The sequence below is a fragment of the Oncorhynchus tshawytscha genome, linkage group LG13 (assembly GCF_018296145.1).
Source record: "Oncorhynchus tshawytscha isolate Ot180627B linkage group LG13, Otsh_v2.0, whole genome shotgun sequence".
Classification (NCBI taxonomy): domain Eukaryota; kingdom Metazoa; phylum Chordata; class Actinopteri; order Salmoniformes; family Salmonidae; genus Oncorhynchus; species Oncorhynchus tshawytscha.
The window spans coordinates 12,450,015-12,472,213 of NC_056441.1; the positions used below are offsets into that span (position 1 = coordinate 12,450,015).

A 22,199-nucleotide genomic window follows, 5' to 3' on the forward strand; every position below is an offset into this window, starting at 1 on the left:
AACCCTCCCGTAACCCGGACGACGCTGGGCCAATTGTGTGCCGCTCCATGGGTCTCCCGGTCGCGGCCGGCTGCGACAGAGCCTGGATTCTAACCCAAAATCTCTAGTGGCACAGCTAGCACTGCGATGCAGTACCTTAGACCACTGCGCCACTCGGGAGGCCCCTGGATATGAACTCTTCTATCAAGACCCATTACTTCAGTTAGAAAAATAAAAGGAAGACCTATATGGTAGGAAAATAATCAACTTGAATTCCTGCAGTTTAAGTTCTGCCTAAGTGCTCCTCCCCCAAAACTCAGACTTCCCCCCCTCCATGAGCAGGCACTCCCACATTTGACAAACATCTAGCTAGTATTAGTTACATCCTCAAACAAACGTCAGCAGCTGAAATTGTGCAGCGAGTGACACAATCCATTAACAATGCAATTGAAACAAGACAAAGAGAACGAATTGAAGCCTGAAATCTGTTTCTCCTCTGTGAGACAGAAGAGCTTCCAAGCTCCTTACAGTGCTCCTCAACTTCTGTCCTCCGTTTGGTATGCAATTCTCCGTAACTCCAATGCAGCATTGAGATTCTTTCTCATTTCCTAAAAGTGTTTCTGTTCTCCGTCAACGGTGAGGCCCTTGTGATCTCAGAAGGATATATTCTGAAAGGTGGAAAATAGGATCCTTACTATAAATTACTAAAGAGGATAAAGATATATTTGTGTGGATCAGTATTTCCCCAAACTCGCTCCTCGGGACCACAAGGAGTGCCCGTTTTGGTTTTTGCCCTAGCACTACACAGCTGATTCAAATAATCAAAGCCTGATGATGAATTCATTATTTGAATCAGCTGTGTAGTGCTAGGTCAAAAACCAAAACGGGCACCCCTTGTGGTCCCCAGGAGCGAGTTTGGTAAATGCTTGTGTACAGTTGATATAGTGTAACTCAGGTGTGTAAAACTCATTCCACGGAGGGTCGAGTGTCTGGCGTTTTTAGTTCTCCCTTTCAATTTAGACCTAGACAACCAGGTGAGGGGGAGTTCTTTACTAATTAGTGACCTAAATGTATCAATCAAGTACGAGGAAGGAGCGAAAACCAGCAGACACTCGGCTCTGTGTGGAATGAGTTTGACACATGGTGTAACTGGTCCTATTACAATTTAGTATGTCATAACAGTTAGAAATTCAATAATTAGGACAACTGATTGATTTACCAAACAATGCCTTCCTCCCCCTCCTCTCCTAACTGAGAAATCACCTCCTTATACATGTGCAGTTTCCTCTTAAAGCTACTAAAAACCTTTTAAGTCCAAAAAGTAATACATCAACCCTGTAAATGATACCGGGCCTGGCCCATTTGGTGATAACAATGTCCTTCTGCAACATAATGTCAAAAACATATAGAGGAAAGTAAACTAAATAATCACGTTCAATCAAAAGAGCAATTTTCTGCATTTTCAAATGCTTCACTTATTAGAAGAATATAATATTTCTTAGAGACTCTTCGTCTTTTCCTTCATCTTGACCCTTGAATGGAAGTGAGAGTGAAGTGCATGTCTTTTTCCAGAGATCCCAGCTCAGCGCGTGAACGTCGGTCTCATGTGTATCCACCGTCCCCTGATCTGTCCTGTCCAGTTGGACCGCCTCGATCGCGGCCCCTGGTGGCCCTGAGAGGGAGAGACGCCTGTCCTCTCCTCGCCACACCACAGTCCTTAGACCGTGACGAGCGAGAGACAGGCCCCAAATTAAATGAAATACAAATCAAAACCTTAACACATCATGGCCCATGTGTGTCTTTGAGAAAGAGGTCGGTCAAGCCCATGCCATCAGCAGATTATTGGGTGGCAACGGCCCGGTTGTAAAAAAAAGGAATGTCGGTTTTTATTTTTTGATGATCGTTGCATTGCTATGGTTACAGTAAGCTCCGACCTTTCCAGTTAATTGGCGATCACATCAAATTACAGAGTGGACTCGCACTGCACTTTACACGTAGTGGTGGCACCTTTCTTTGACAGTTTTAGAACACTGGGTTTCTCCGTGACGCTGTTATCGGACACGGGCCCTGTTAGAGCCTTCTGCTCGCCCTTGGCCTCCGCGTCGCCGTGACTTGGGTAGATGACCAGGAACCAGGCGGTGAGGAAACCCAGGAAGGAGCCGCCGGACGCCACCATGGGGATGACCTGCACACTACCCGTGGCGTCCACTGCTGCACCCAGCGCCGACGCCACCAGGATCTGGGAGATGTACACCTGGCACGACAGGATGGCACAGTCGATGCCGAAACCCCGCTTGGAATTCCCCGGGCTGTGGTGGATGTACTGGGAGAGAGGGAGGGGAGAGGTGAGAGGGAGAAGAGGGAAGAGTGAGGGAGACAAGAGAGAGGGAGAAAAGAGAGCAGTAGAGAGGGATAGTAGAGAGAGGGAGAGTAGAGAGAGCAGCGAGGGAGAGTAGAGAGGGAGAGAAGAGAGAGGTAGAGTAGAGAGAGGAGAGTAGAGAGGGAGTGAGGGAGAGTAGAGAGAGGGAGAGAAGAGATAGAAGAGAGAGAGAGGAGAGAAGGAGAGAAGGAGAGTAGAGGGGGAGAGAGTAGAGAGGGAGAGTAGAGAGGAGAGTAGAGAGACCAGCAAGGGAGAGTAGAGAGAGGGAAAGTAGAGAGAGGGAGAGGAAGAGAGAGGAGAGTAAAGAGGGGAGTGAGGGAGAGTAGAGAGTAGAGAGGGATAGTAGAGAGGGATAGTAGAGAGAGGGAGAGAGGAATAGTAAAGAGAGGGAGAGTAGAGAGAGCAGCGAGAGGAAGAGGGAGAGAAGAGAGAGGGAGAGAAGAGAGTAGAGAGGGAGAGCGATAGTAGAGAGGGAGAGAAGAGAGAGGGAGAGGGATAGTAGAGAGAGTAGAAAGAGGGAAAGTAGAGAGAGTAGATAGAGGGACAGTAGGGAGAGGGAGAGAGAGAGGGAGAGTAGAGAGAGCAGCGAGTAGAGAGAGGGAAAGAAGAGAGGGAGAGAAGAGAGTAGAGAGAGAAGAGAGTAGAGAGAGGAGAGAGGAGAGTAGAGAGAGCAGCGAGGGAGAGTAGAGAGAGGGAGAAGAGAGAGGGAGGAGAGTAGAGAGGGGAGTGAGGGAGAGTAGAGATGGAGAGAAGAGAGAAAAGAGAGAGGGAGAGAAGAGAGAGGATAGTAGAGAGGGAGAGAAGAGAGAGGGAGAGAGGGATAGTAGAGAGAGGGAGAGTAGAGAGAGGAGTGAGGGAGAGTAGAGAGAGGGAGAGAAGAGAGAGAAGAGAGAGGGAGAGAAGAGAGAGAAGAGAGAGGATAGTAAGAGAGGGAGAGAAGAGAGATAACAACAAATGTAGAATCACTGATGCTGGCATTGGATGTGCTGTGGAAGCAGAACAACTTGTGTCTTCAACAGGTGCAGGTGTAGTACTGCAGGTAGTAGCAGTACTACCAGTAGAGCTGGTATGTGTCTCTATGGACGCGGGCCTTGCTTTTTTTAACCATGTATCAATTTTCGAGCAAACTGAATGAGCAGCAGCTACGTTTGTCTACATACGGTCTGTGAGTGGAATTCCCACGAGAGTAACGGTTAACGTGATTGGATGTTAATTATTGACTAGGCTGCCTGTATTTGACATTGTGTTGTTATTTCACTGAACACTGGATGGTTTAATTTAATTTTTGGCAGGGAAATGAGGCAACTCGGACGAGAAAAAAACCTCTGTCCTGTTGAAAAATATGAAGATCTTTTTTTAAATATATATTTTTTTATGTGAATCACATTTTTATTTTGTGTACCCCCAGCGGCATTATCAGTCTATACTAACTAACCTGTTATATCAGTGTCTACTAACTAACCTGTTATATCAGTGTCTACTAACTAACCTGTTATATCAGTGTGTAACTAACTAACCTGTTATATCAGTGTGAAACTAACTAACCTGTTATATCAGTGTCTACTAACTAACCTGTTATATCAGTGTCTACTAACTAACCTGTTATATCAGTGTCTACTAACTAACCTGTTATATCAGTGTCTACTAACTAACCTGTTATATCAGTGTGTACTAACTAACCTGTTATATCAGTGTCTACTAACTAACCTGTTATATCAGTGTCTAACTAACTAACCTGTTATATCAGTGTGAAACTAACTAACCTGTTATATCAGTGTCTACTAACTAACCTGTTATATCAGTGTCTACTAACTAACCTGTTATATCAGTGTCTACTAACTAACCTGTTATATCAGTGTGTAACTAACTAACCTGTTATATCAGTGTCTACTAACTAACCTGTTATATCAGTGTCTACTAACTAACCTGTTATATCAGTGTCTACTAACTAACCTGTTATATCAGTCTATACTAACTAACCTGTTACATCAGTGTGTAACTAACTAACCTGTTATATCTGTGTGTAACTAACTAACCTGTTATATCAGTCTATACTAACTAACCTGTTATATCAGTCTATACTAACTAACCTGTTATATCAGTGTTTACTAACTAACCTGTTATATCAGTGTATACTAACTAACCTGTTATATCAGTGTATACTAACTAACCTGTTATATCAGTGTATACTAACTAACCTGTTATATCAGTGTATACTAACTAACCTGTTATATCAGTGTTTACTAACTAACCTGTTATATCAGTGTGTAAATAACTAACTAACCTGTTATATCAGTGTGAAACTAACTAACCTGTTATATCAGTGTCTACTAACTAACCTGTTATATCAGTGTATACTAACTAACCTGTTATATCAGTGTGTACTAACTAACCTGTTATATCAGTGTCTACTAACTAACCTGTTATATCAGTGTCTACTAACTAACCTGTTATATCAGTGTGCAACTAACTAACCTGTTATATCAGTGTGCAACTAACCTGTTATATCAGTGTGAAACTAACTAACCTGTTATATCAGTGTTTACTAACTAACCTACCTGTTATATCAGTGTGTAACTAACTAACCTGTTATATCAGTGTGAAACTAACTAACCTGTTATATCAGTGTGTAACTAACTAACCTGTTATATCAGTGTCTACTAACTAACCTGTTATATCAGTGTATACTAACTAACCGGTTATATCAGTGTCTACTAACTAACCTGTTATATCAGTGTCTACTAACTAACCTGTTATATCAGTGTATACTAACTAACCTGTTATATCAGTGTGTGTACTAACTAGTATAGATCCTTACCTCTTTCATCTCATGGTATTGTCCCAGGAGGGCATAAGGGCAGTAGGAGATGCTCATGGAGATGATGCCCATGCTGCTGATCATCACCATGGAGACGTAGACATTGGGGAAGATGGCCATGACAGCTGTACCGATGGAGAAGCCCAGAGTACCCAAGACGTAGATGACCTTGATGCTCAGGTCAAAGTTGTCCAGGTACTTCTGTAGTACGGCTGCAAACAGAATAGAATAGTTTATAAGCATTTGGGAATATAAACAAGGAGATGCTAAATCAAATGTATTTTATAAAGCCCTTTTTAGGTCAGCAGGTGTCACAAAGTGTTTTACAAGATACTCAGTCTAAAACCCCAAAGAACATGCAAAGCAGAAGCGAGAGCACATTGGCGATGCTGGTAACCTAGATTTCATGCGGCCTGGAATAAGTTTGTTTCAGTGTTATCCACACCGTGGCTCAACTGGATGGCACCATGATTTAGTGACCAGTAGCTAATACAACATTCCTCTGGGTGTTTAGATCCTGGGTTCCTGTACAGCTCTTTGTGAGTAGTCTGACTGTACTTGTACAGGTCGTCTCAGCTCACTAGCTCATCACGGTCTAACCCTCCAGCATGTGAACAGAGCCACAGATAGCACCTTGGCTGAAGACTGTGTGCACATTGTTCACTACCGTTTTATGGCTGCCTCAAAGCACACGGCCTGCACATGCCTGTGTATGGGCATGTGCGCTCATTCATTCATTGGTCACTTCATTTATTTTTTGTTCACTCGTTCGCTCATTCGTCCGTCCGTCCATCCATCCTTCCTTCCTTTCATCCATCATTCAACTCAGTGACTGGTCAGTGACTGGTCAGTGACCTGAGCAGGAGGCAGCTGTCAGGGCGTAGATGACCAGCCCCAGCAGCCCATCTGAACTCCTTTGTGGTAGTTCTGCAGTTCCGTGGAGTTAGCAGGAGCCTGGAGAGAGAAGATAAAACAACTCAGCTTGGTTACTGAGAGACAATATGAGGCTGGTAGCCCAGAGATTAGAGAAGCAGGCGAGCAACCAGAGTTTAGCAGGTTCAAATCACAGGTTGGCAAGAAAATCTGGTGTGGAGTGAGTTTTTTTGTGTGATCAATAGTGTTTTATTTGCAGAAGACAAGGATATGTACATTTATGCCCAAAAAGAAAACTTTGCTCAAAAGAAATACAATTGGCTTTATAATAACGTGACACAATGACCTTGGAGTCCCAGCAGCCTTACCGTGGGGTCTCCGTGGTAGATGACCTGGCCCATGAAGTCAGTGTAGAAGACGGCCTCAGCTATGATGGAAAACCAGGTGAGGAGATGACAGACACACAGCCTCATCAGCTCTGGAGGCATCTTCAGCATGGACAGCCACAGCAGCCTGACCGTGGTCTCCGTCTCCCCCTCCTCACTCTCTGTGTCCCCACTGGAGTTGGTGTTGCCTGACTGGTGTCGCGCTCTGGGGTTCTGCTGTCTCCTCTTCTGTCTCCGCTGCACCTCGTAGATGTCGTTCAAGCTGCGCGAGGACTTGATGAGCAGCGCGGCGTTGGCTCGCCGGTAGCGGTAACGGTGGGAGCCCACGCGGCCGTAGTAGGAGAAGGTGCAGGACGGCTGGCGGTAGAAGATGTGGCGGCGGTGCCGCGTGGAGGCGTTGGTGCTGGCCGAGTTCTTCATGACTGAGCGGGCGTGCCCGTTGGTGCCCTGGCCCAAGCCGTTGGCATGCGCCCGGCCGTTGGGCGTCTTCTGCTCGTTGACCTGGTTGTTGAGCAGCTCCTCCTCCTTGTCGCGGTCCTGCTCCTGCAGAAACTGGGACAGCCGGCAGATCTTTTTGGAGGTTTTGAGGAGGTCCTGGCTGCCTGTGCTGCTGCTGCGGCGTGGTGGAGAGCCGTGGTAGGATGACAGGTGGTCGGCGAAGATGGAGGGCTCGATATGGCGCAGGAACAGAGCCTCGTGGTCCAGGTGATCTAATGTTGCATCGGCCATTTGCAGCACAGAGTCAGACTTGGACCTCACCATCTCCACATCCAGGAAGTCCATGTTAATGTCGCGCAATGAGCGCCCGTCCTCGCCCCCCTCTCCGTAGAACTCGTAACGGTCACAAGGGTCATAGATGTCGTCCTCTCCAATGAGCTCCATGTGGGGGGTGTTGTGGCCGTGGAGCTTCCCCAGGGTGTCGTTGACCTTGTTGACAGTGGAGGAGGCGGCGTCAGCCTCCTCGTCCAGCCGGTCCTGCTGGGGGCTATACCGCTGCTCCTCGATGCTGAACAGATGCAGAGCCACCGAGATGGTGAACAAGATGGCAGCGAAGAAGAAGAGGATCTGCTCCTGGGACTTGAAGATTGAGCCCAGGAAGGTGTGGGTCCAGTCCAGACCGCCCAGCGCGTAGCCCACCGCTCCCCCACAACCTGGCGCAGACACACACATCATTTCCTGTTTGAGAATATTCAATCTATCAAAACTTTCACAGACATTACAGACACAGGTATGTGATGGAAATATCCTGCTACTAAGACGTGTGCTGTACCAGAGGAGAAGGCGTGGATGTTGAGGGCCATGTCTTGTTCTTCAGTGTCTGCCACATCTAGTAGGTAGGCCCTTATGGGACCCTCTGTTGCGTCTGCACTGAAGTCCAGCACCACCACTCCGAGCACCGTCAGAACGATCCCTATGGGCTGGTTATTTGGCACGTCGCCGACGGCAAGACCTTGCCCACAACCAGACACTGAGTTAGTATCCTAGCCGGTATAACAGGTTCAGAAAACCAGACCTAATTCAACGACAGAGAGAAAGTTGGACACAGAGACCATTCCATTCCATTATACATATATTGAAAAGCAATATCCATCTTAGTTCCTTTCAGCTCTCCAACTAGGAGCACACTGCTGGATCGATAGGGAGAGGGCGATGAAAAGAGAGAGAGAGAGATGGAGAGAGTTGATAGAGAGATGGAGAGAGATAGAGAGAGATGAAGAGAGATGGAGAGAGATGGAGAGAGATGGAGAGAGAGAGCGAGAGAGAGATGAAAAGAGAGAGAGATGGAGAGAGTTGATGGAGAGAGATAGAGAGAGATGAAGAGAGATGGAGAGAGATGGAGAGAGAGAGCGAGAGAAAGATGAAAAGAGGTGGAGAGAGAGAGATGGAGAGAGAGATTGAGAGAGATTTGCACATGTCAATCAATACCCGATTAGTGGGTTAGGCCTTCTTACACACAAACACACAGGACACACATACACACACAGGGTACACACACAGGACACACACACATACACACACAGGGTACACACACAGGACACACACACAATAGATCCCAAGTTCATACAACCAGTAGGCCTAGGCTACATTTTTTTTAAAACATAAAAGTTATGAGTCTGATGCAACAGATCAGAACATTTAACTTTAAAATGTTGATAAACTATTAGCAACGCACACAAGTCAGGAGGCTACGTGCGAATGTTCATTATACAATTAGCGGAAAACACAGTCAAAAGCGCACCCCATGTGCAAAGAGGTTTCATGTGACAGATGAAAATAACCCTTAGAAATGTAGAAATGTATGTAACGTGCTGAGGAAGCCTGCCTTGTATTTGCTGTTTGAGATGCTGCAGCAGCTCTCAACTGTCTGACAGATTTGTCTGCTCAAAGGCTCTGTATCTTTACGCTGTTCAGATGATAACATACATAACAAATATACTATACACACACGCCAATTTAATTCCATTAAATTATGCAAATTAACCAATAGACCGATAAACAAGACCAGTCAAATGGATTTCCACCAATTAAGAGGCTAAAAAGCATTATTTCGCAATTCGATTTTTTTTCTTCTTCTCCTGTCTGACGTCAATTTTATTTATCGGCTGTTCTATTTATTTATTTTTAGGCCCAAATCCGGCTATTGCTGGCTAACGGAAACCCTGACACACCACCATATACCCTAGGTCATTCATAGCCCATTTCCATAACGCCTTGCGTGGTGTGTGGCTACTCTCGTTGCCATTGTGTCTGGTCCAAGCTGTGAGAGACCTCTGTCTTACCCAGAGATTTAGTATTACCCCAAAGGACATTGGTTCATGGCACACACTGACATTTATTACATATATCATCTCACAGACCAGGAAACACACGTCAAGGTTGACTGGATCATATGTACCCTTATGGCTACAGAGAACATCTAGACGTTACCTCATCTAGATCTTACCTCATCTATGTGTTACCTCATCTATGTGTTACCTCATCTATGTGTTACCTCATCTATGTGTTACCTCATCTAGATGTTACCTCATCTAGATCTTACCTCATCTATGTGTTACCTCATCTATGTGTTACCTCATCTATGTGTTACCTCATCTAGATGTTACCTCATCTAGATGTTACCTCATCTAGATGTTACCTCATCTATGTGTTACCTCATCTATGTGTTACCTCATCTATGTGTTACCTCATCTATGTGTTACCTCATCTAGATGTTACCTCATCTAGATGTTACCTCATCTATGTATTACCTCATCTATGTGTTACCTCATCTATGTGTTACCTCATCTATGTGTTACCTCATCTATGTGTTACCTCATCTATGTGTTACCTCATCTAGATGTTACCTCATTGGAACACTCCTGTTCTGGTCACACCAATGCAGAGTTATCAAAACAAGCATCTTATTCATCAAAATATAATTTATAATACAAACTAGCCATGAAAGCTTGTGTTTCATTGCCGTAAAACAAAACAAAGCCAAAGCCTTATCGTAAGCGCCATTAGTGTCAATTTCACTGGGAACGTAAACTCCTAGTAGTGAATTTCCATCATAACATTGAGCCCAGAGGAACTCCCCGCACACAACAACAAACAAGTCATTATTCAGACCTTCTTATTAAAGGGGAAATACTATTTTGAAAATCTTTAGCTAATCAACAACGACCACAGATGAGGAAGAGAGGTATACAAGTTGAAGAAAGAAGTCTGTACTGAGTCTGTGTGTAGTCAGTCTGTGTGTAGTCAGTCAGTGTGTAGTCAGTGTGTAGTCAGTCAGTGTGTAGTTAGTGTGTAGTCAGTCAGTGTGTAGTCAGTCCATGTGTAGTTAGTGTGTAGTCAGTCTGTGTGTAGTCAGTCTGTGTGTAGTGAGTCTGTGTGTAGTCAGTCTGTGTGTAGTTAGTGTGTAGTCAGTCTGTGTGTAGTCAGTATGTGTATAGTCAGTATGTGTATAGTCAGTCTGTGTAGTCAGTCTGTGTGTAGTCAGTGTGTGTGTAGTCTGTGTGTAGTCAGTCTGTGTGTAGTCAGTCTGTGTGTAGTTAGTGTGTAGTCAGTCAGTGTACGTAGTAAGAAAAGCCTTTCTTCCTGACAATGGAATGGCTGATGGGGTGACGCGCAGTGAGCTAGCGCTGGAGACAGGAAGTAGCTCCAGATAGGCATTGAAAGGTAAGAAGGAGGGCACAACAGGAAACGTTTCCCTGTGAACTGGTTCCCAGTCCTTTCCCATGTCACGGAGAATGACGGTTCACAAACACACCGCCCGGCCCAGCAGGTCAGCGGACACAGGAGTCTGTAGCCTTGCTGCTTCTGTTTCTCAGCAAGTTACTGGGACCTGAGATAGGGGTGACGATGCAAAACAATAGCTGCTCTGGGAGGGCTACGACGAGGGCACTGAGCCAACACACCCGTACATACACCTCTCTCCAACACTCTTCAAAGCAACACGTACATACACCTGTCTCCAACACTCTTCAAAGCCACGCGGGCCAGCTAAATCAAATCCAATTGAAATCCAGGACCTGTCAAACTTTTCAGTTTGTTCAGTGACCCATGGAGCCACATCTCCAGCAAGCAGAGAAAATAAAGCTACTTGTCCTCTCTCTTCCACTACTACCAGACTCTTCAGTCCTACCTGGTGGACTGTCCTGAAGCCGGCAGCAAAACAACTCTATGGGTTATCTATCGATCTTCTCCTCTGCTGAACCTTTAAAGCACGGAGCAAAATGGATCCCTCCTCTCTTTCGCCCTGCACAGTGTGAGGCACTCTAGGGTCACTTCCACTGATAATGAATTTACCAAAGCCGATGGCTGGCTAATGTAGGATGTGAAACTTTGGTCACGTTGCATTAGAACAGAATTGAAGTTATAGAATCAGGCTTTTTCCTGACCTTTCTAAACTCAGGAGAACCACAGAGAGAGCTACTTTTCAATTCAATAAGCTTCATATCACACTCCAGAAGAGGGCTTATTAGGTGAGGCAGAAAGCCTGCCGGACGGTCTGGCTGCTATAGTCTATCCTGTGAACTCAATCATGTCTCTCTCTCGGATTCACATTTCAGTCATTTAGCAGACACTCTCTTATCAAGAGAGACTTTACAGTAGGGAGTGCAGACATTTTCCCCATAGTGGTCCCATGTGGGAATCAAAACCACAAACCTGGCATTGCAAGTGCCAAGCTCTAGCAACTGAGCCACACACACACACACACACACACACACACACACACACACGATAGATCCCAAGTTCATACAACCAGTAGGCCTAGGCTACAAAAAAAAAAAACATAAAAGTTATGAGTCTGATGCAACAGATCAGAACGTTTAACTTTATAATGTTGATAAACTATTATTTCTTCATATTATAAGCACAGCAACGCACACAAGGCAGGAAGCTACGCGTGAATGTTCATTATGCTATTAAAACACTGTTGTCAAAAGCACACCCCATATGCGAGCGGTTTCACGTGACAGAGATGAATATATCCGTTAGAAATTTAGAAAGAGGGGAGAAGTAAATGAGGAAAACACATTTCAATTGAAGTCATTCAGTTGCACAACTGACTAGGTATCGCCAATGCTTTCCCTTCCCCTAATATGCAACAACTAGCATGGGCTGCTAATATGACTAGGATTGTTCCTTTGGCTACTGGACAATGAAAGAAAGTTGATATCAAATAATTGTCTAAATCTAGATATGGTCTGATTTTGGCTACTTTTGAAGCAAGGTAAGACATGCCTCATAATATTTAGTAAAACGTTAAGGTTTCAAACAATTAAGTATATGTTTTTACAATGCATACTGCCTCCAGCTCATTGCAAAGTGGTGTGTGACACGCTGATGAAGCCTGCCTTCTGTTGCCTACGCTTTTTTGCTGTTTGAGATGCTGTGGCAGCAGCTCGCTCTGTCTGACAGATTTCCCGCTCAAAAGGCTCTTTTATCTGTATACATAACAAATATACTGTACACATGCACCAATTTAGTACACTCAATTATGCAAATTAACTATAGACCGATAAGCATGACCAGTCAAATGCATTTACACCGACTGGTATTTCCATGAATTAATAGGCTGAAAAGCATTTCAAATGGAATTTTCTATTCTTTTTTAACCCTAACCCTGCCTAACGCCCAGTTCCAACGCTGGCCCTCTGTAGCTCAGCTGGTGCTTGTAACACCAGGGATAGTGGGTTTGATTCCTTGGACCACCCATATATAAAATGAATACACACATTACTGTAGTTGCTTTGGAAAAAATACATGTTTTATCACACCCATTGTATACGCAGTGGTGGAAAAAGTACCCAATTTTCATACTTGAGTATAAGTAAAAGTGAAAGTCACTCAGTAAAATACTAATACTACTTGAGTAAAAGTCTTAAAGTATTTGGTTTTAAATTTACTTAAGTAGCAAAAGTAAATGTAATTGCTCAAATATACATAAAAATATACTTTTGATCCACCTCTTAGAAAAAAAAAAAAATAATAATAATAATATATATATTATAAACACTTAACTTCTTATGGCTGGGGGCAGTATTGAGTAGCTTAGATGAATAAGGTGCCCAGAGTAAACTGCCTGCTACTCAGTCCCAGAAGCTAAGATATGCATATTATTAGTATATATGGATAGGAAACCCTCTGAAGTTTCTAAAACTGCTTGAATGATGTCTGTGAGTATAACAGAACTCATATGGCAGGCAAAAACCTGAGAAAAAAATCCAACCGGGAAGTGGGAAATCTGAGGTTTGTTGTTTTTCAACTTATTCCCTATTGAAGATACAGTGGGATATTGGTCATGTTGCACTTCCTAAGGCTTCCACTAGATGTCAACAGTCTTTAGAACCTTGTTTGATGATTCTACTGTGAAGTGGGGGCTCATAATGGCTGTTTGAGCCAGGTGTCTGGCAGAGTGTCATGAGCTCGTGACGTGAGAGCGAGCTCTGTTCCATTGCATTTCTACAGACAAAGGAATTGTCCGGTTGGAACATTATTGAAGATTTATGTTAAAAAACTTCCTAAAGATTGATTGTGTACTTCGTTTGACATGTTTCTACGGACTGTAACGGAACTGTTGGACTTTTCGTCTGCTCATGCGTCATGAATTTGGATTTGTGATAAAGATGAACTTTATTGAACAAATAAAAACATTTATTGTGGAACTGGGATTCCTGGGAGTGCATTCTGATGAAGATCATCAAAGGTAATTTTATATTTATAATGCTATTTCTGACTTCTGTCCGCCATGACTCCAACATGGCAGATATCTATTTGGGTTGTTTTAGTCTCTGAGCGTCGTACTCAGATTATTGCCTAGTTTGCTTGTTTTTGAAATCTGACACAGCGGTTTGCATTAAGGAGAAGTGTATCTAAAGTTCCATGTATAACACTTGTATTTTCATCAACATTTATGCTGAATATTTCTATAAATTGATGTGGCTCTCTGCAAAATCACTGGATGTTTTTGGAACTACTGAACATAACGCGCCAATGTATACTGAGATTTTTTTATATAAATATGAACTTTATCGAACAAAACATACATGTATTGTGTAACATGAAGTTCTATGAGTGTCATCTGATGAATATCATCAAAGGTTACTGATTAATTCTATCTCTATTTCTGATTTTGTGACTCCTCTCTTTGGCTGGAAAAATGGCTGTGTTTTTCTGTGACTTGGCTCTGACCTAACATAATCGTTTGTGGTGCTTGCGCCGTAAAGCCGATTTGAAATCGGACACTGGTGGGATTAACAAGAAGTGTATCTTTAAAATGGTGTGAAATACTTGTATGTTTGAGAAATTTTAATTATGAGATTTCTGTTGTTTGAATTTGGCGCCCTGCACTTTCACTGGCTGTTGTCATGTCAATCCCGTTAGCGGGATCTCAGCCCAAAGAGGTTTTTAAGTATCAAAAGAAAAGTATAGATCATTTAAAATTCCTTATATTATGCAAACCAAATGGCACGATTTTTTTGTTTTTTTAATTTACTGATAGCCAGGGCACACTCCAACACTCAGACATAATTTACAAAAAAACATCTGTGTTTAGCCTGTTTAGTGTTTAGTGAGTCCGCCAGATCAGATGCAGTAGGAATGACCAGGAATTTTCTTTTTAAGTGCGTGAATCAGACCGTTTTCCTGTCCTGCTAAGAATTCAAAATGTACCGTGTACTTTTGGGTGTAGAAAGTACATTGTTTCTTTAGGAATGTAGTGGAGTAAAAGCAAAAAGTTGTCAAAAATATAAATAGTAAAGTAAAGTACAGACACCCCCAAAAATACTTAAGTAGTTCTTTAAAGTATTTTTACTTAAGTACTTTACACCACTGGGTCTGATATACCATGACTGTCAGCCAATCAGCATTCAGGGCTCGAACCACCCAGTTTATAATATATTATTTGTTACCTATGAGTGACCCGTTGAGGAAGAGTGCCACTCCGAACAGCACGCCCACACACAGGGCCAGGATGAAAGGGCGTCGCCGGCCCCATTTCAGGGTGCAGCGATCGCTGGCTGAGCCAATCAGAGGTGTGAAGATCAGGCCCAGGATGGGGCTCAGGAACCATGTCAGGCTGTAATACTGTTCTGGAAGACCTGGAGATCGACAGGAAGGAAACGAGAAGGGGGTTAGGGTTTATCATCAAATATAAACGCAACATGTAAAGCATTGGTCCCATGTTTCATTAGTGGAAATAAAAGATCCCTGAATTATTCCATACACACAAAAAGCTGATTACACACACTCATTTTCTCTGGGCTATTAAGGCTACCTGCACGTTTCTGTCATCTTGGTCAAAGTAGCCCTTTTTCGTAGTGTTACTTGCTGCATGACAAAGCAGATTCGGTGAAGTTTGCCAATTCACTGCCTACTACGCAGGCACAGAACGGAGTCCTGGTGTACATAAATGGGGAGCCTACATGCTAGTAATATGCAAGTAACAACACCATCTTAGAAGGACACTTGTGGGTGATTGTCATTCATCCATCGTCTTATCCAACAAACTGATATTTGGAAACATTTTTGTCACAATGAATCATACCAACTGTCTGTTCTGTGTTTAAGATCCATTCAAGTGCAATACGTTAGATGAGGCCTATTCGGCCTTCTATTCTTTGGCCAAGTGGCTTTTGATTTGGCGCCATCCAGTGGCTGTTTCGTGTAGCAGCAGCTAGCGTGTACTCCGCTGTGCTACTTCTTTGTTGGTGGTAAAACAGGAAAAATAGGAAATGATGCAGTTCATGATGTTGGAAAAGAGTGACATAATACGGAGGTTTATCTTCTGCCATCCTTCTTGTTAAGCCTTCGTTAAGCATGACCTGTAAGTACAAATCATTTCTAAGATGTTTATCTTTTAGTATTCTAAGTATTTTCTTCAGGTCATGTTTTAATTCTGAGTTTTTAAGTAAATCGATTACATGTATTCCCTCGTTAGCCTAGCCTGCCTGTTAAGTGCTGTTTTGGAGCTAGCTTCTCTTCACACTTAAGTTAGTTTACATGTTATATAAATACTAATCCTATTTAGAACAATATTCAAACAGGATATGTTTTCTATGTACAGTGTTGGTCAAGTATTGTATTGTTCACTATGTGACTATGATGTCGGTTAGACTCGGTTGTGCATTAATAATGCCTTTTAGTCTGAGATGCTCCAATGACTTCATTTTTACACCGTTTCAACTATAAAACTGGAGGGTTATGGAAAGCCTATCCCTGACTCTGGTTAAGTTCTTGATTAGAGTTTGGCTGGCTGTCACATTATGGTTGCATACACCTTAAGGAGGACAGTACGAGGCCACACCCCTCACCGTGTTAGACGAGGCCACACCCCCTCACCTTGTTAGACGAGGCCACACCCCTCACCGTGTTAGACGAGGCCACACCCCTCACCGTGTTAGACGAGGCCACACCCCTCACTGTGTTAGACGAGGCCACACCCTCACCGTGTTAGACGAGGCCACACACCCCACATTTTCAATGAAGCAAAGTGATCATTTATAATATAAAACTTTGCCAGCGAGAACAAATCTCACATTTCATTCTAAGAACTCTGGAATCAGCTAAAAATGAAATAAAAAGAGTAGGCTACTCTTATACCTGCTCAGAAAATGTTATAACTTTCCCACTGGGAACACACTGGTCGAATCAATGTTGTTTCCACTATGGTGGATTATAGTCTTATCAGAGTGTAGACTAGTGGGTTATGGTCTTATCAGAGTGTAGACTAGTGGGTTATGGTCTTATCAGTGTGTAGACTAGTGGGTTATGGTCTATCAGAATGTAGACTAGTGGGTTATGGTCTTATCAGAATGTAGACTAGTCGGTTATGGTCTTATCAGAATGTAGACCAGTGGGTTATGGTCTTATCAGAATGTAGACTAGTGGGTTATGGTCTTATCAGAATGTAGACTAGTGGGTTATGGTCTTATCAGAATGTAGACTAGTGGGTTATGGTCTTATCAGAGTGTAGACTAGTGGGTTATGGTCTTATCAGTGTGTAGACTAGTGGGTTATGGTCTTATCAGAATGTAGACTAGTGGGTTATGGTCTTATCAGTGTGTAGACTAGTGGGTTATGGTCTTATCAGAATGTAGACTAGTGGGTCATGGTCTTATCAGAATGTAGACTAGAGGGTTATGGTCTTATCAGAATGTAGACTAGCGGGTTATGGTCTTATCAGAGTGTAGACTAGCGGGTTATGGTCTTATCAGAGTGTAGACTAGTGAGTTATGGTCTTATCAGAATGTAGACTAGTAGTTATGGTCTTATCAGAATGTAGACTATTGGGTTATGGTCTTATCAGAGTTTAGACTAGTGGGTTATGGTCTTATCAGAATGTAGACTAGTGGGTTATGGTCTTATCAGAGTGTAGACTAATGGGTTATGGTCTTATCAGAATGTAGACTAGTGGGTTATGGTCTTATCAGAGTGTAGACTAGTGAGTTATGGTCTTATCAGAATGTAGACTAGTGGGTTATGGTCTTATCAGAGTGTAGACTAGTGGGTTATGGTCTTATCAGTGTGTAGACTAGTGGGTTATGGTCTTATCAGAATGTAGACTAGTGGGTCATGGTCTTATCAGAATGTAGACTAGAGGGTTATGGTCTTATCAGAATGTAGACTAGCGGGTTATGGTCTTATCAGAGTGTAGACTAGTGGGTTATGGTCTTATCAGAGTGTAGACTAGTAGTTATGGTCTTATCAGAATGTAGACTAGCGGGTTATGGTCTTATCAGAGTTTAGACTAGTAGTTATGGTCTTATCAGAATGTAGACTAGTGGGTTATGGTCTTATCAGAGTGTAGACTAGCGGGTTATGGTCTTATCAGAGTGTAGACTAGTGAGTTATGGTCTTATCAGAATGTAGACTAGTAGTTATGGTCTTATCAGAATGTAGACTATTGGGTTATGGTCTTATCAGAGTTTAGACTAGTGGGTTATGGTCTTATCAGAATGTAGACTAGTGGGTTATGGTCTTATCAGAGTGTAGACTAATGGGTTATGGTCTTATCAGAATGTAGACTAGTGGGTTATGGTCTTATCAGAGTGTAGACTAGTGAGTTATGGTCTTATCAGAATGTAGACTAGTGGGTTATGGTCTTATCAGAGTGTAGACTAGTGAGTTATGGTCTTATCAGAATGTAGACTAGTAGTTATGGTCTTATCAGAATGTAGACTAGTGGGTTATGGTCTTATCAGAATGTAGACTAGTGGGTTATGGTCTTATCAGAGTGTAGACTAGTGGGTTATGGTCTTATCAGAGTGTAGACTAGTGGGTTATGGTCTTATCAGAGTGTAGACTAGTGGGTTATGGTCTATCAGTGTGTAGACTAGTGGGTTATGGTCTTATCAGAATGTAGACTAGTGGGTTATGGTCTTATCAGAATGTAGACTAGTGGGTTATGGTCTTATCAGAATGTAGACCAGTGGGTTATGGTCTTATCAGAATGTAGACTAGTGTGTTATGGTCTTATCAGAATGTAGACTAGTGGGTTATGGTCTTATCAGAATGTAGACTAGTGGGTTATGGTCTTATCAGAGTGTAGACTAGTGGGTTATGGTCTTATCAGTGTGTAGACTAGTGGGTTATGGTCTTATCAGTGTGTAGACTAGTGGGTTATGGTCTTATCAGAATGTAGACTAGTGGGTCATGGTCTTATCAGAGTTTAGACTAGTAGTTATGGTCTTATCAGAATGTAGACTAGTGGGTTATGGTCTTATCAGAGTGTAGACTAGCGGGTTATGGTCTTATCAGAGTGTAGACTAGTGAGTTATGGTCTTATCAGAATGTAGACTAGTAGTTATGGTCTTATCAGAATGTAGACTATTGGGTTATGGTCTTATCAGAGTTTAGACTAGTGGGTTATGGTCTTATCAGAGTGTAGACTAGCGGGTTATGGTCTTATCAGAGTGTAGACTAGTGAGTTATGGTCTTATAAGAATGTAGACTAGTAGTTATGGTCTTATCAGAATGTAGACTATTGGGTTATGGTCTTATCAGAATGTAGACTAGTGGGTTATGGTCTTATCAGAATGTAGACTAGTGGGTTATGGTCTTATCAGAGTGTAGACTAATGGGTTATGGTCTAATCAGAATGTAGACTAGTGGGTTATGGTCTTATCAGTGTGTAGACTAGTGAGTTATGGTCTTATCAGAATGTAGACTAGTAGTTATGGTCTTATCAGAATGTAGACTATTGGGTTATGGTCTTATCAGAATGTAGACTAGTGGGTTATGGTCTTATCAGAGTGTAGACTAGTGGGTTATGGTCTTATCAGAGTGTAGACTAGTAGTTATGGTCTTATCAGAATGTAGACTAGCGGGTTATGGTCTTATCAGAGTTTAGACTAGTAGTTATGGTCTTATCAGAATGTAGACTAGTGGGTTATGGTCTTATCAGAGTGTAGACTAGCGGGTTATGGTCTTATCAGAGTGTAGACTAGCGGGTTATGGTCTTATCAGAGTGTAGACTAGTGAGTTATGGTCTTATCAGAATGTAGACTAGTAGTTATGGTCTTATCAGAATGTAGACTATTGGGTTATGGTCTTATCAGAGTTTAGACTAGTGGGTTATGGTCTTATCAGAATGTAGACTAGTGGGTTATGGTCTTATCAGAGTGTAGACTAATGGGTTATGGTCTTATCAGAATGTAGACTAGTGGGTTATGGTCTTATCAGAGTGTAGACTCTTGAGTTATGGTCTTATCAGAATGTAGACTAGTGGGTTATGGTCTTATCAGAGTGTAGACTAGTGAGTTATGGTCTTATCAGAATGTAGACTAGTAGTTATGGTCTTATCAGAATGTAGACTAGTGGGTTATGGTCTTATCAGAATGTAGACTAGTGGGTTATGGTCTTATCAGAGTGTAGACTAGTGGGTTATGGTCTTATCAGTGTGTAGACTAGTGGGTTATGGTCTTATCAGTGTGTAGACTAGTGGGTTATGGTCTTATCAGAATGTAGACTAGTGGGTCATGGTCTTATCAGAGTTTAGACTAGTAGTTATGGTCTTATCAGAATGTAGACTAGTGGGTTATGGTCTTATCAGAGTGTAGACTAGCGGGTTATGGTCTTATCAGAGTGTAGACTAGTGAGTTATGGTCTTATCAGAATGTAGACTAGTAGTTATGGTCTTATCAGAATGTAGACTATTGGGTTATGGTCTTATCAGAGTTTAGACTAGTGGGTTATGGTCTTATCAGAATGTAGACTAGTGGGTTATGGTCTTATCAGAGTGTAGACTAATGGGTTATGGTCTTATCAGAATGTAGACTAGTGGGTTATGGTCTTATCAGAGTGTAGACTAGTGAGTTATGGTCTTATCAGAATGTAGACTAGTGGGTTATGGTCTTATCAGAGTGTAGACTAGTGAGTTATGGTCTTATCAGAATGTAGACTAGTAGTTATGGTCTTATCAGAATGTAGACTAGTGGGTTATGGTCTTATCAGAATGTAGACTAGTGGGTTATGGTCTTATCAGAGTGTAGACTAGTGGGTTATGGTCTTATCAGAGTGTAGACTAGTGGGTTATGGTCTTATCAGAGTGTAGACTAGTGGGTTATGGTCTATCAGTGTGTAGACTAGTGGGTTATGGTCTTATCAGAATGTAGACTAGTGGGTTATGGTCTTATCAGAATGTAGACTAGTGGGTTATGGTCTTATCAGAATGTAGACCAGTGGGTTATGGTCTTATCAGAATGTAGACTAGTGTGTTATGGTCTTATCAGAATGTAGACTAGTGGGTTATGGTCTTATCAGAATGTAGACTAGTGGGTTATGGTCTTATCAGAGTGTAGACTAGTGGGTTATGGTCTTATCAGTGTGTAGACTAGTGGGTTATGGTCTTATCAGTGTGTAGACTAGTGGGTTATGGTCTTATCAGAATGTAGACTAGTGGGTCATGGTCTTATCAGAGTTTAGACTAGTAGTTATGGTCTTATCAGAATGTAGACTAGTGGGTTATGGTCTTATCAGAGTGTAGACTAGCGGGTTATGGTCTTATCAGAGTGTAGACTAGTGAGTTATGGTCTTATCAGAATGTAGACTAGTAGTTATGGTCTTATCAGAATGTAGACTATTGGGTTATGGTCTTATCAGAGTTTAGACTAGTGGGTTATGGTCTTATCAGAGTGTAGACTAGCGGGTTATGGTCTTATCAGAGTGTAGACTAGTGAGTTATGGTCTTATAAGAATGTAGACTAGTAGTTATGGTCTTATCAGAATGTAGACTATTGGGTTATGGTCTTATCAGAATGTAGACTAGTGGGTTATGGTCTTATCAGAATGTAGACTAGTGGGTTATGGTCTTATCAGAGTGTAGACTAATGGGTTATGGTCTAATCAGAATGTAGACTAGTGGGTTATGGTCTTATCAGTGTGTAGACTAGTGAGTTATGGTCTTATCAGAATGTAGACTAGTAGTTATGGTCTTATCAGAATGTAGACTATTGGGTTATGGTCTTATCAGAATGTAGACTAGTGGGTTATGGTCTTATCAGAGTGTAGACTAGTGGGTTATGGTCTTATCAGAGTGTAGACTAGTAGTTATGGTCTTATCAGAATGTAGACTAGCGGGTTATGGTCTTATCAGAGTTTAGACTAGTAGTTATGGTCTTATCAGAATGTAGACTAGTGGGTTATGGTCTTATCAGAGTGTAGACTAGCGGGTTATGGTCTTATCAGAGTGTAGACTAGCGGGTTATGGTCTTATCAGAGTGTAGACTAGTGAGTTATGGTCTTATCAGAATGTAGACTAGTAGTTATGGTCTTATCAGAATGTAGACTATTGGGTTATGGTCTTATCAGAGTTTAGACTAGTGGGTTATGGTCTTATCAGAATGTAGACTAGTGGGTTATGGTCTTATCAGAGTGTAGACTAATGGGTTATGGTCTTATCAGAATGTAGACTAGTGGGTTATGGTCTTATCAGAGTGTAGACTCTTGAGTTATGGTCTTATCAGAATGTAGACTAGTGGGTTATGGTCTTATCAGAGTGTAGACTAGTGAGTTATGGTCTTATCAGAATGTAGACTAGTAGTTATGGTCTTATCAGAATGTAGACTAGTGGGTTATGGTCTTATCAGAATGTAGACTAGTGGGTTATGGTCTTATCAGAGTGTAGACTAGTGGGTTATGGTCTTATCAGTGTGTAGACTAGTGGGTTATGGTCTTATCAGTGTGTAGACTAGTGGGTTATGGTCTTATCAGAATGTAGACTAGTGGGTCATGGTCTTATCAGAGTTTAGACTAGTAGTTATGGTCTTATCAGAAT

General features: G+C 42.3%; 1 protein-coding gene across 1 annotated transcript; it reads right to left on the reverse strand.

Annotated features, from left to right (window-relative positions):
- Window positions 1-42: 42 nt before the first annotated feature.
- LOC112239165 (solute carrier family 45 member 4) lies at window positions 43-15,024 on the reverse strand (the record flags this gene model as incomplete). The annotated part of the gene is given in 7 exon segments (XM_024407659.2): window positions 43-2,302; window positions 5,178-5,389; window positions 6,033-6,068; window positions 6,071-6,131; window positions 6,419-7,587; window positions 7,707-7,886; window positions 14,836-15,024. Coding segments are annotated over 7 exon segments (2,207 nt in total), but the record flags the coding sequence as incomplete, so codon positions are not given.
- Between the last annotated feature and the right edge of the window lie 7,175 nt (window positions 15,025-22,199).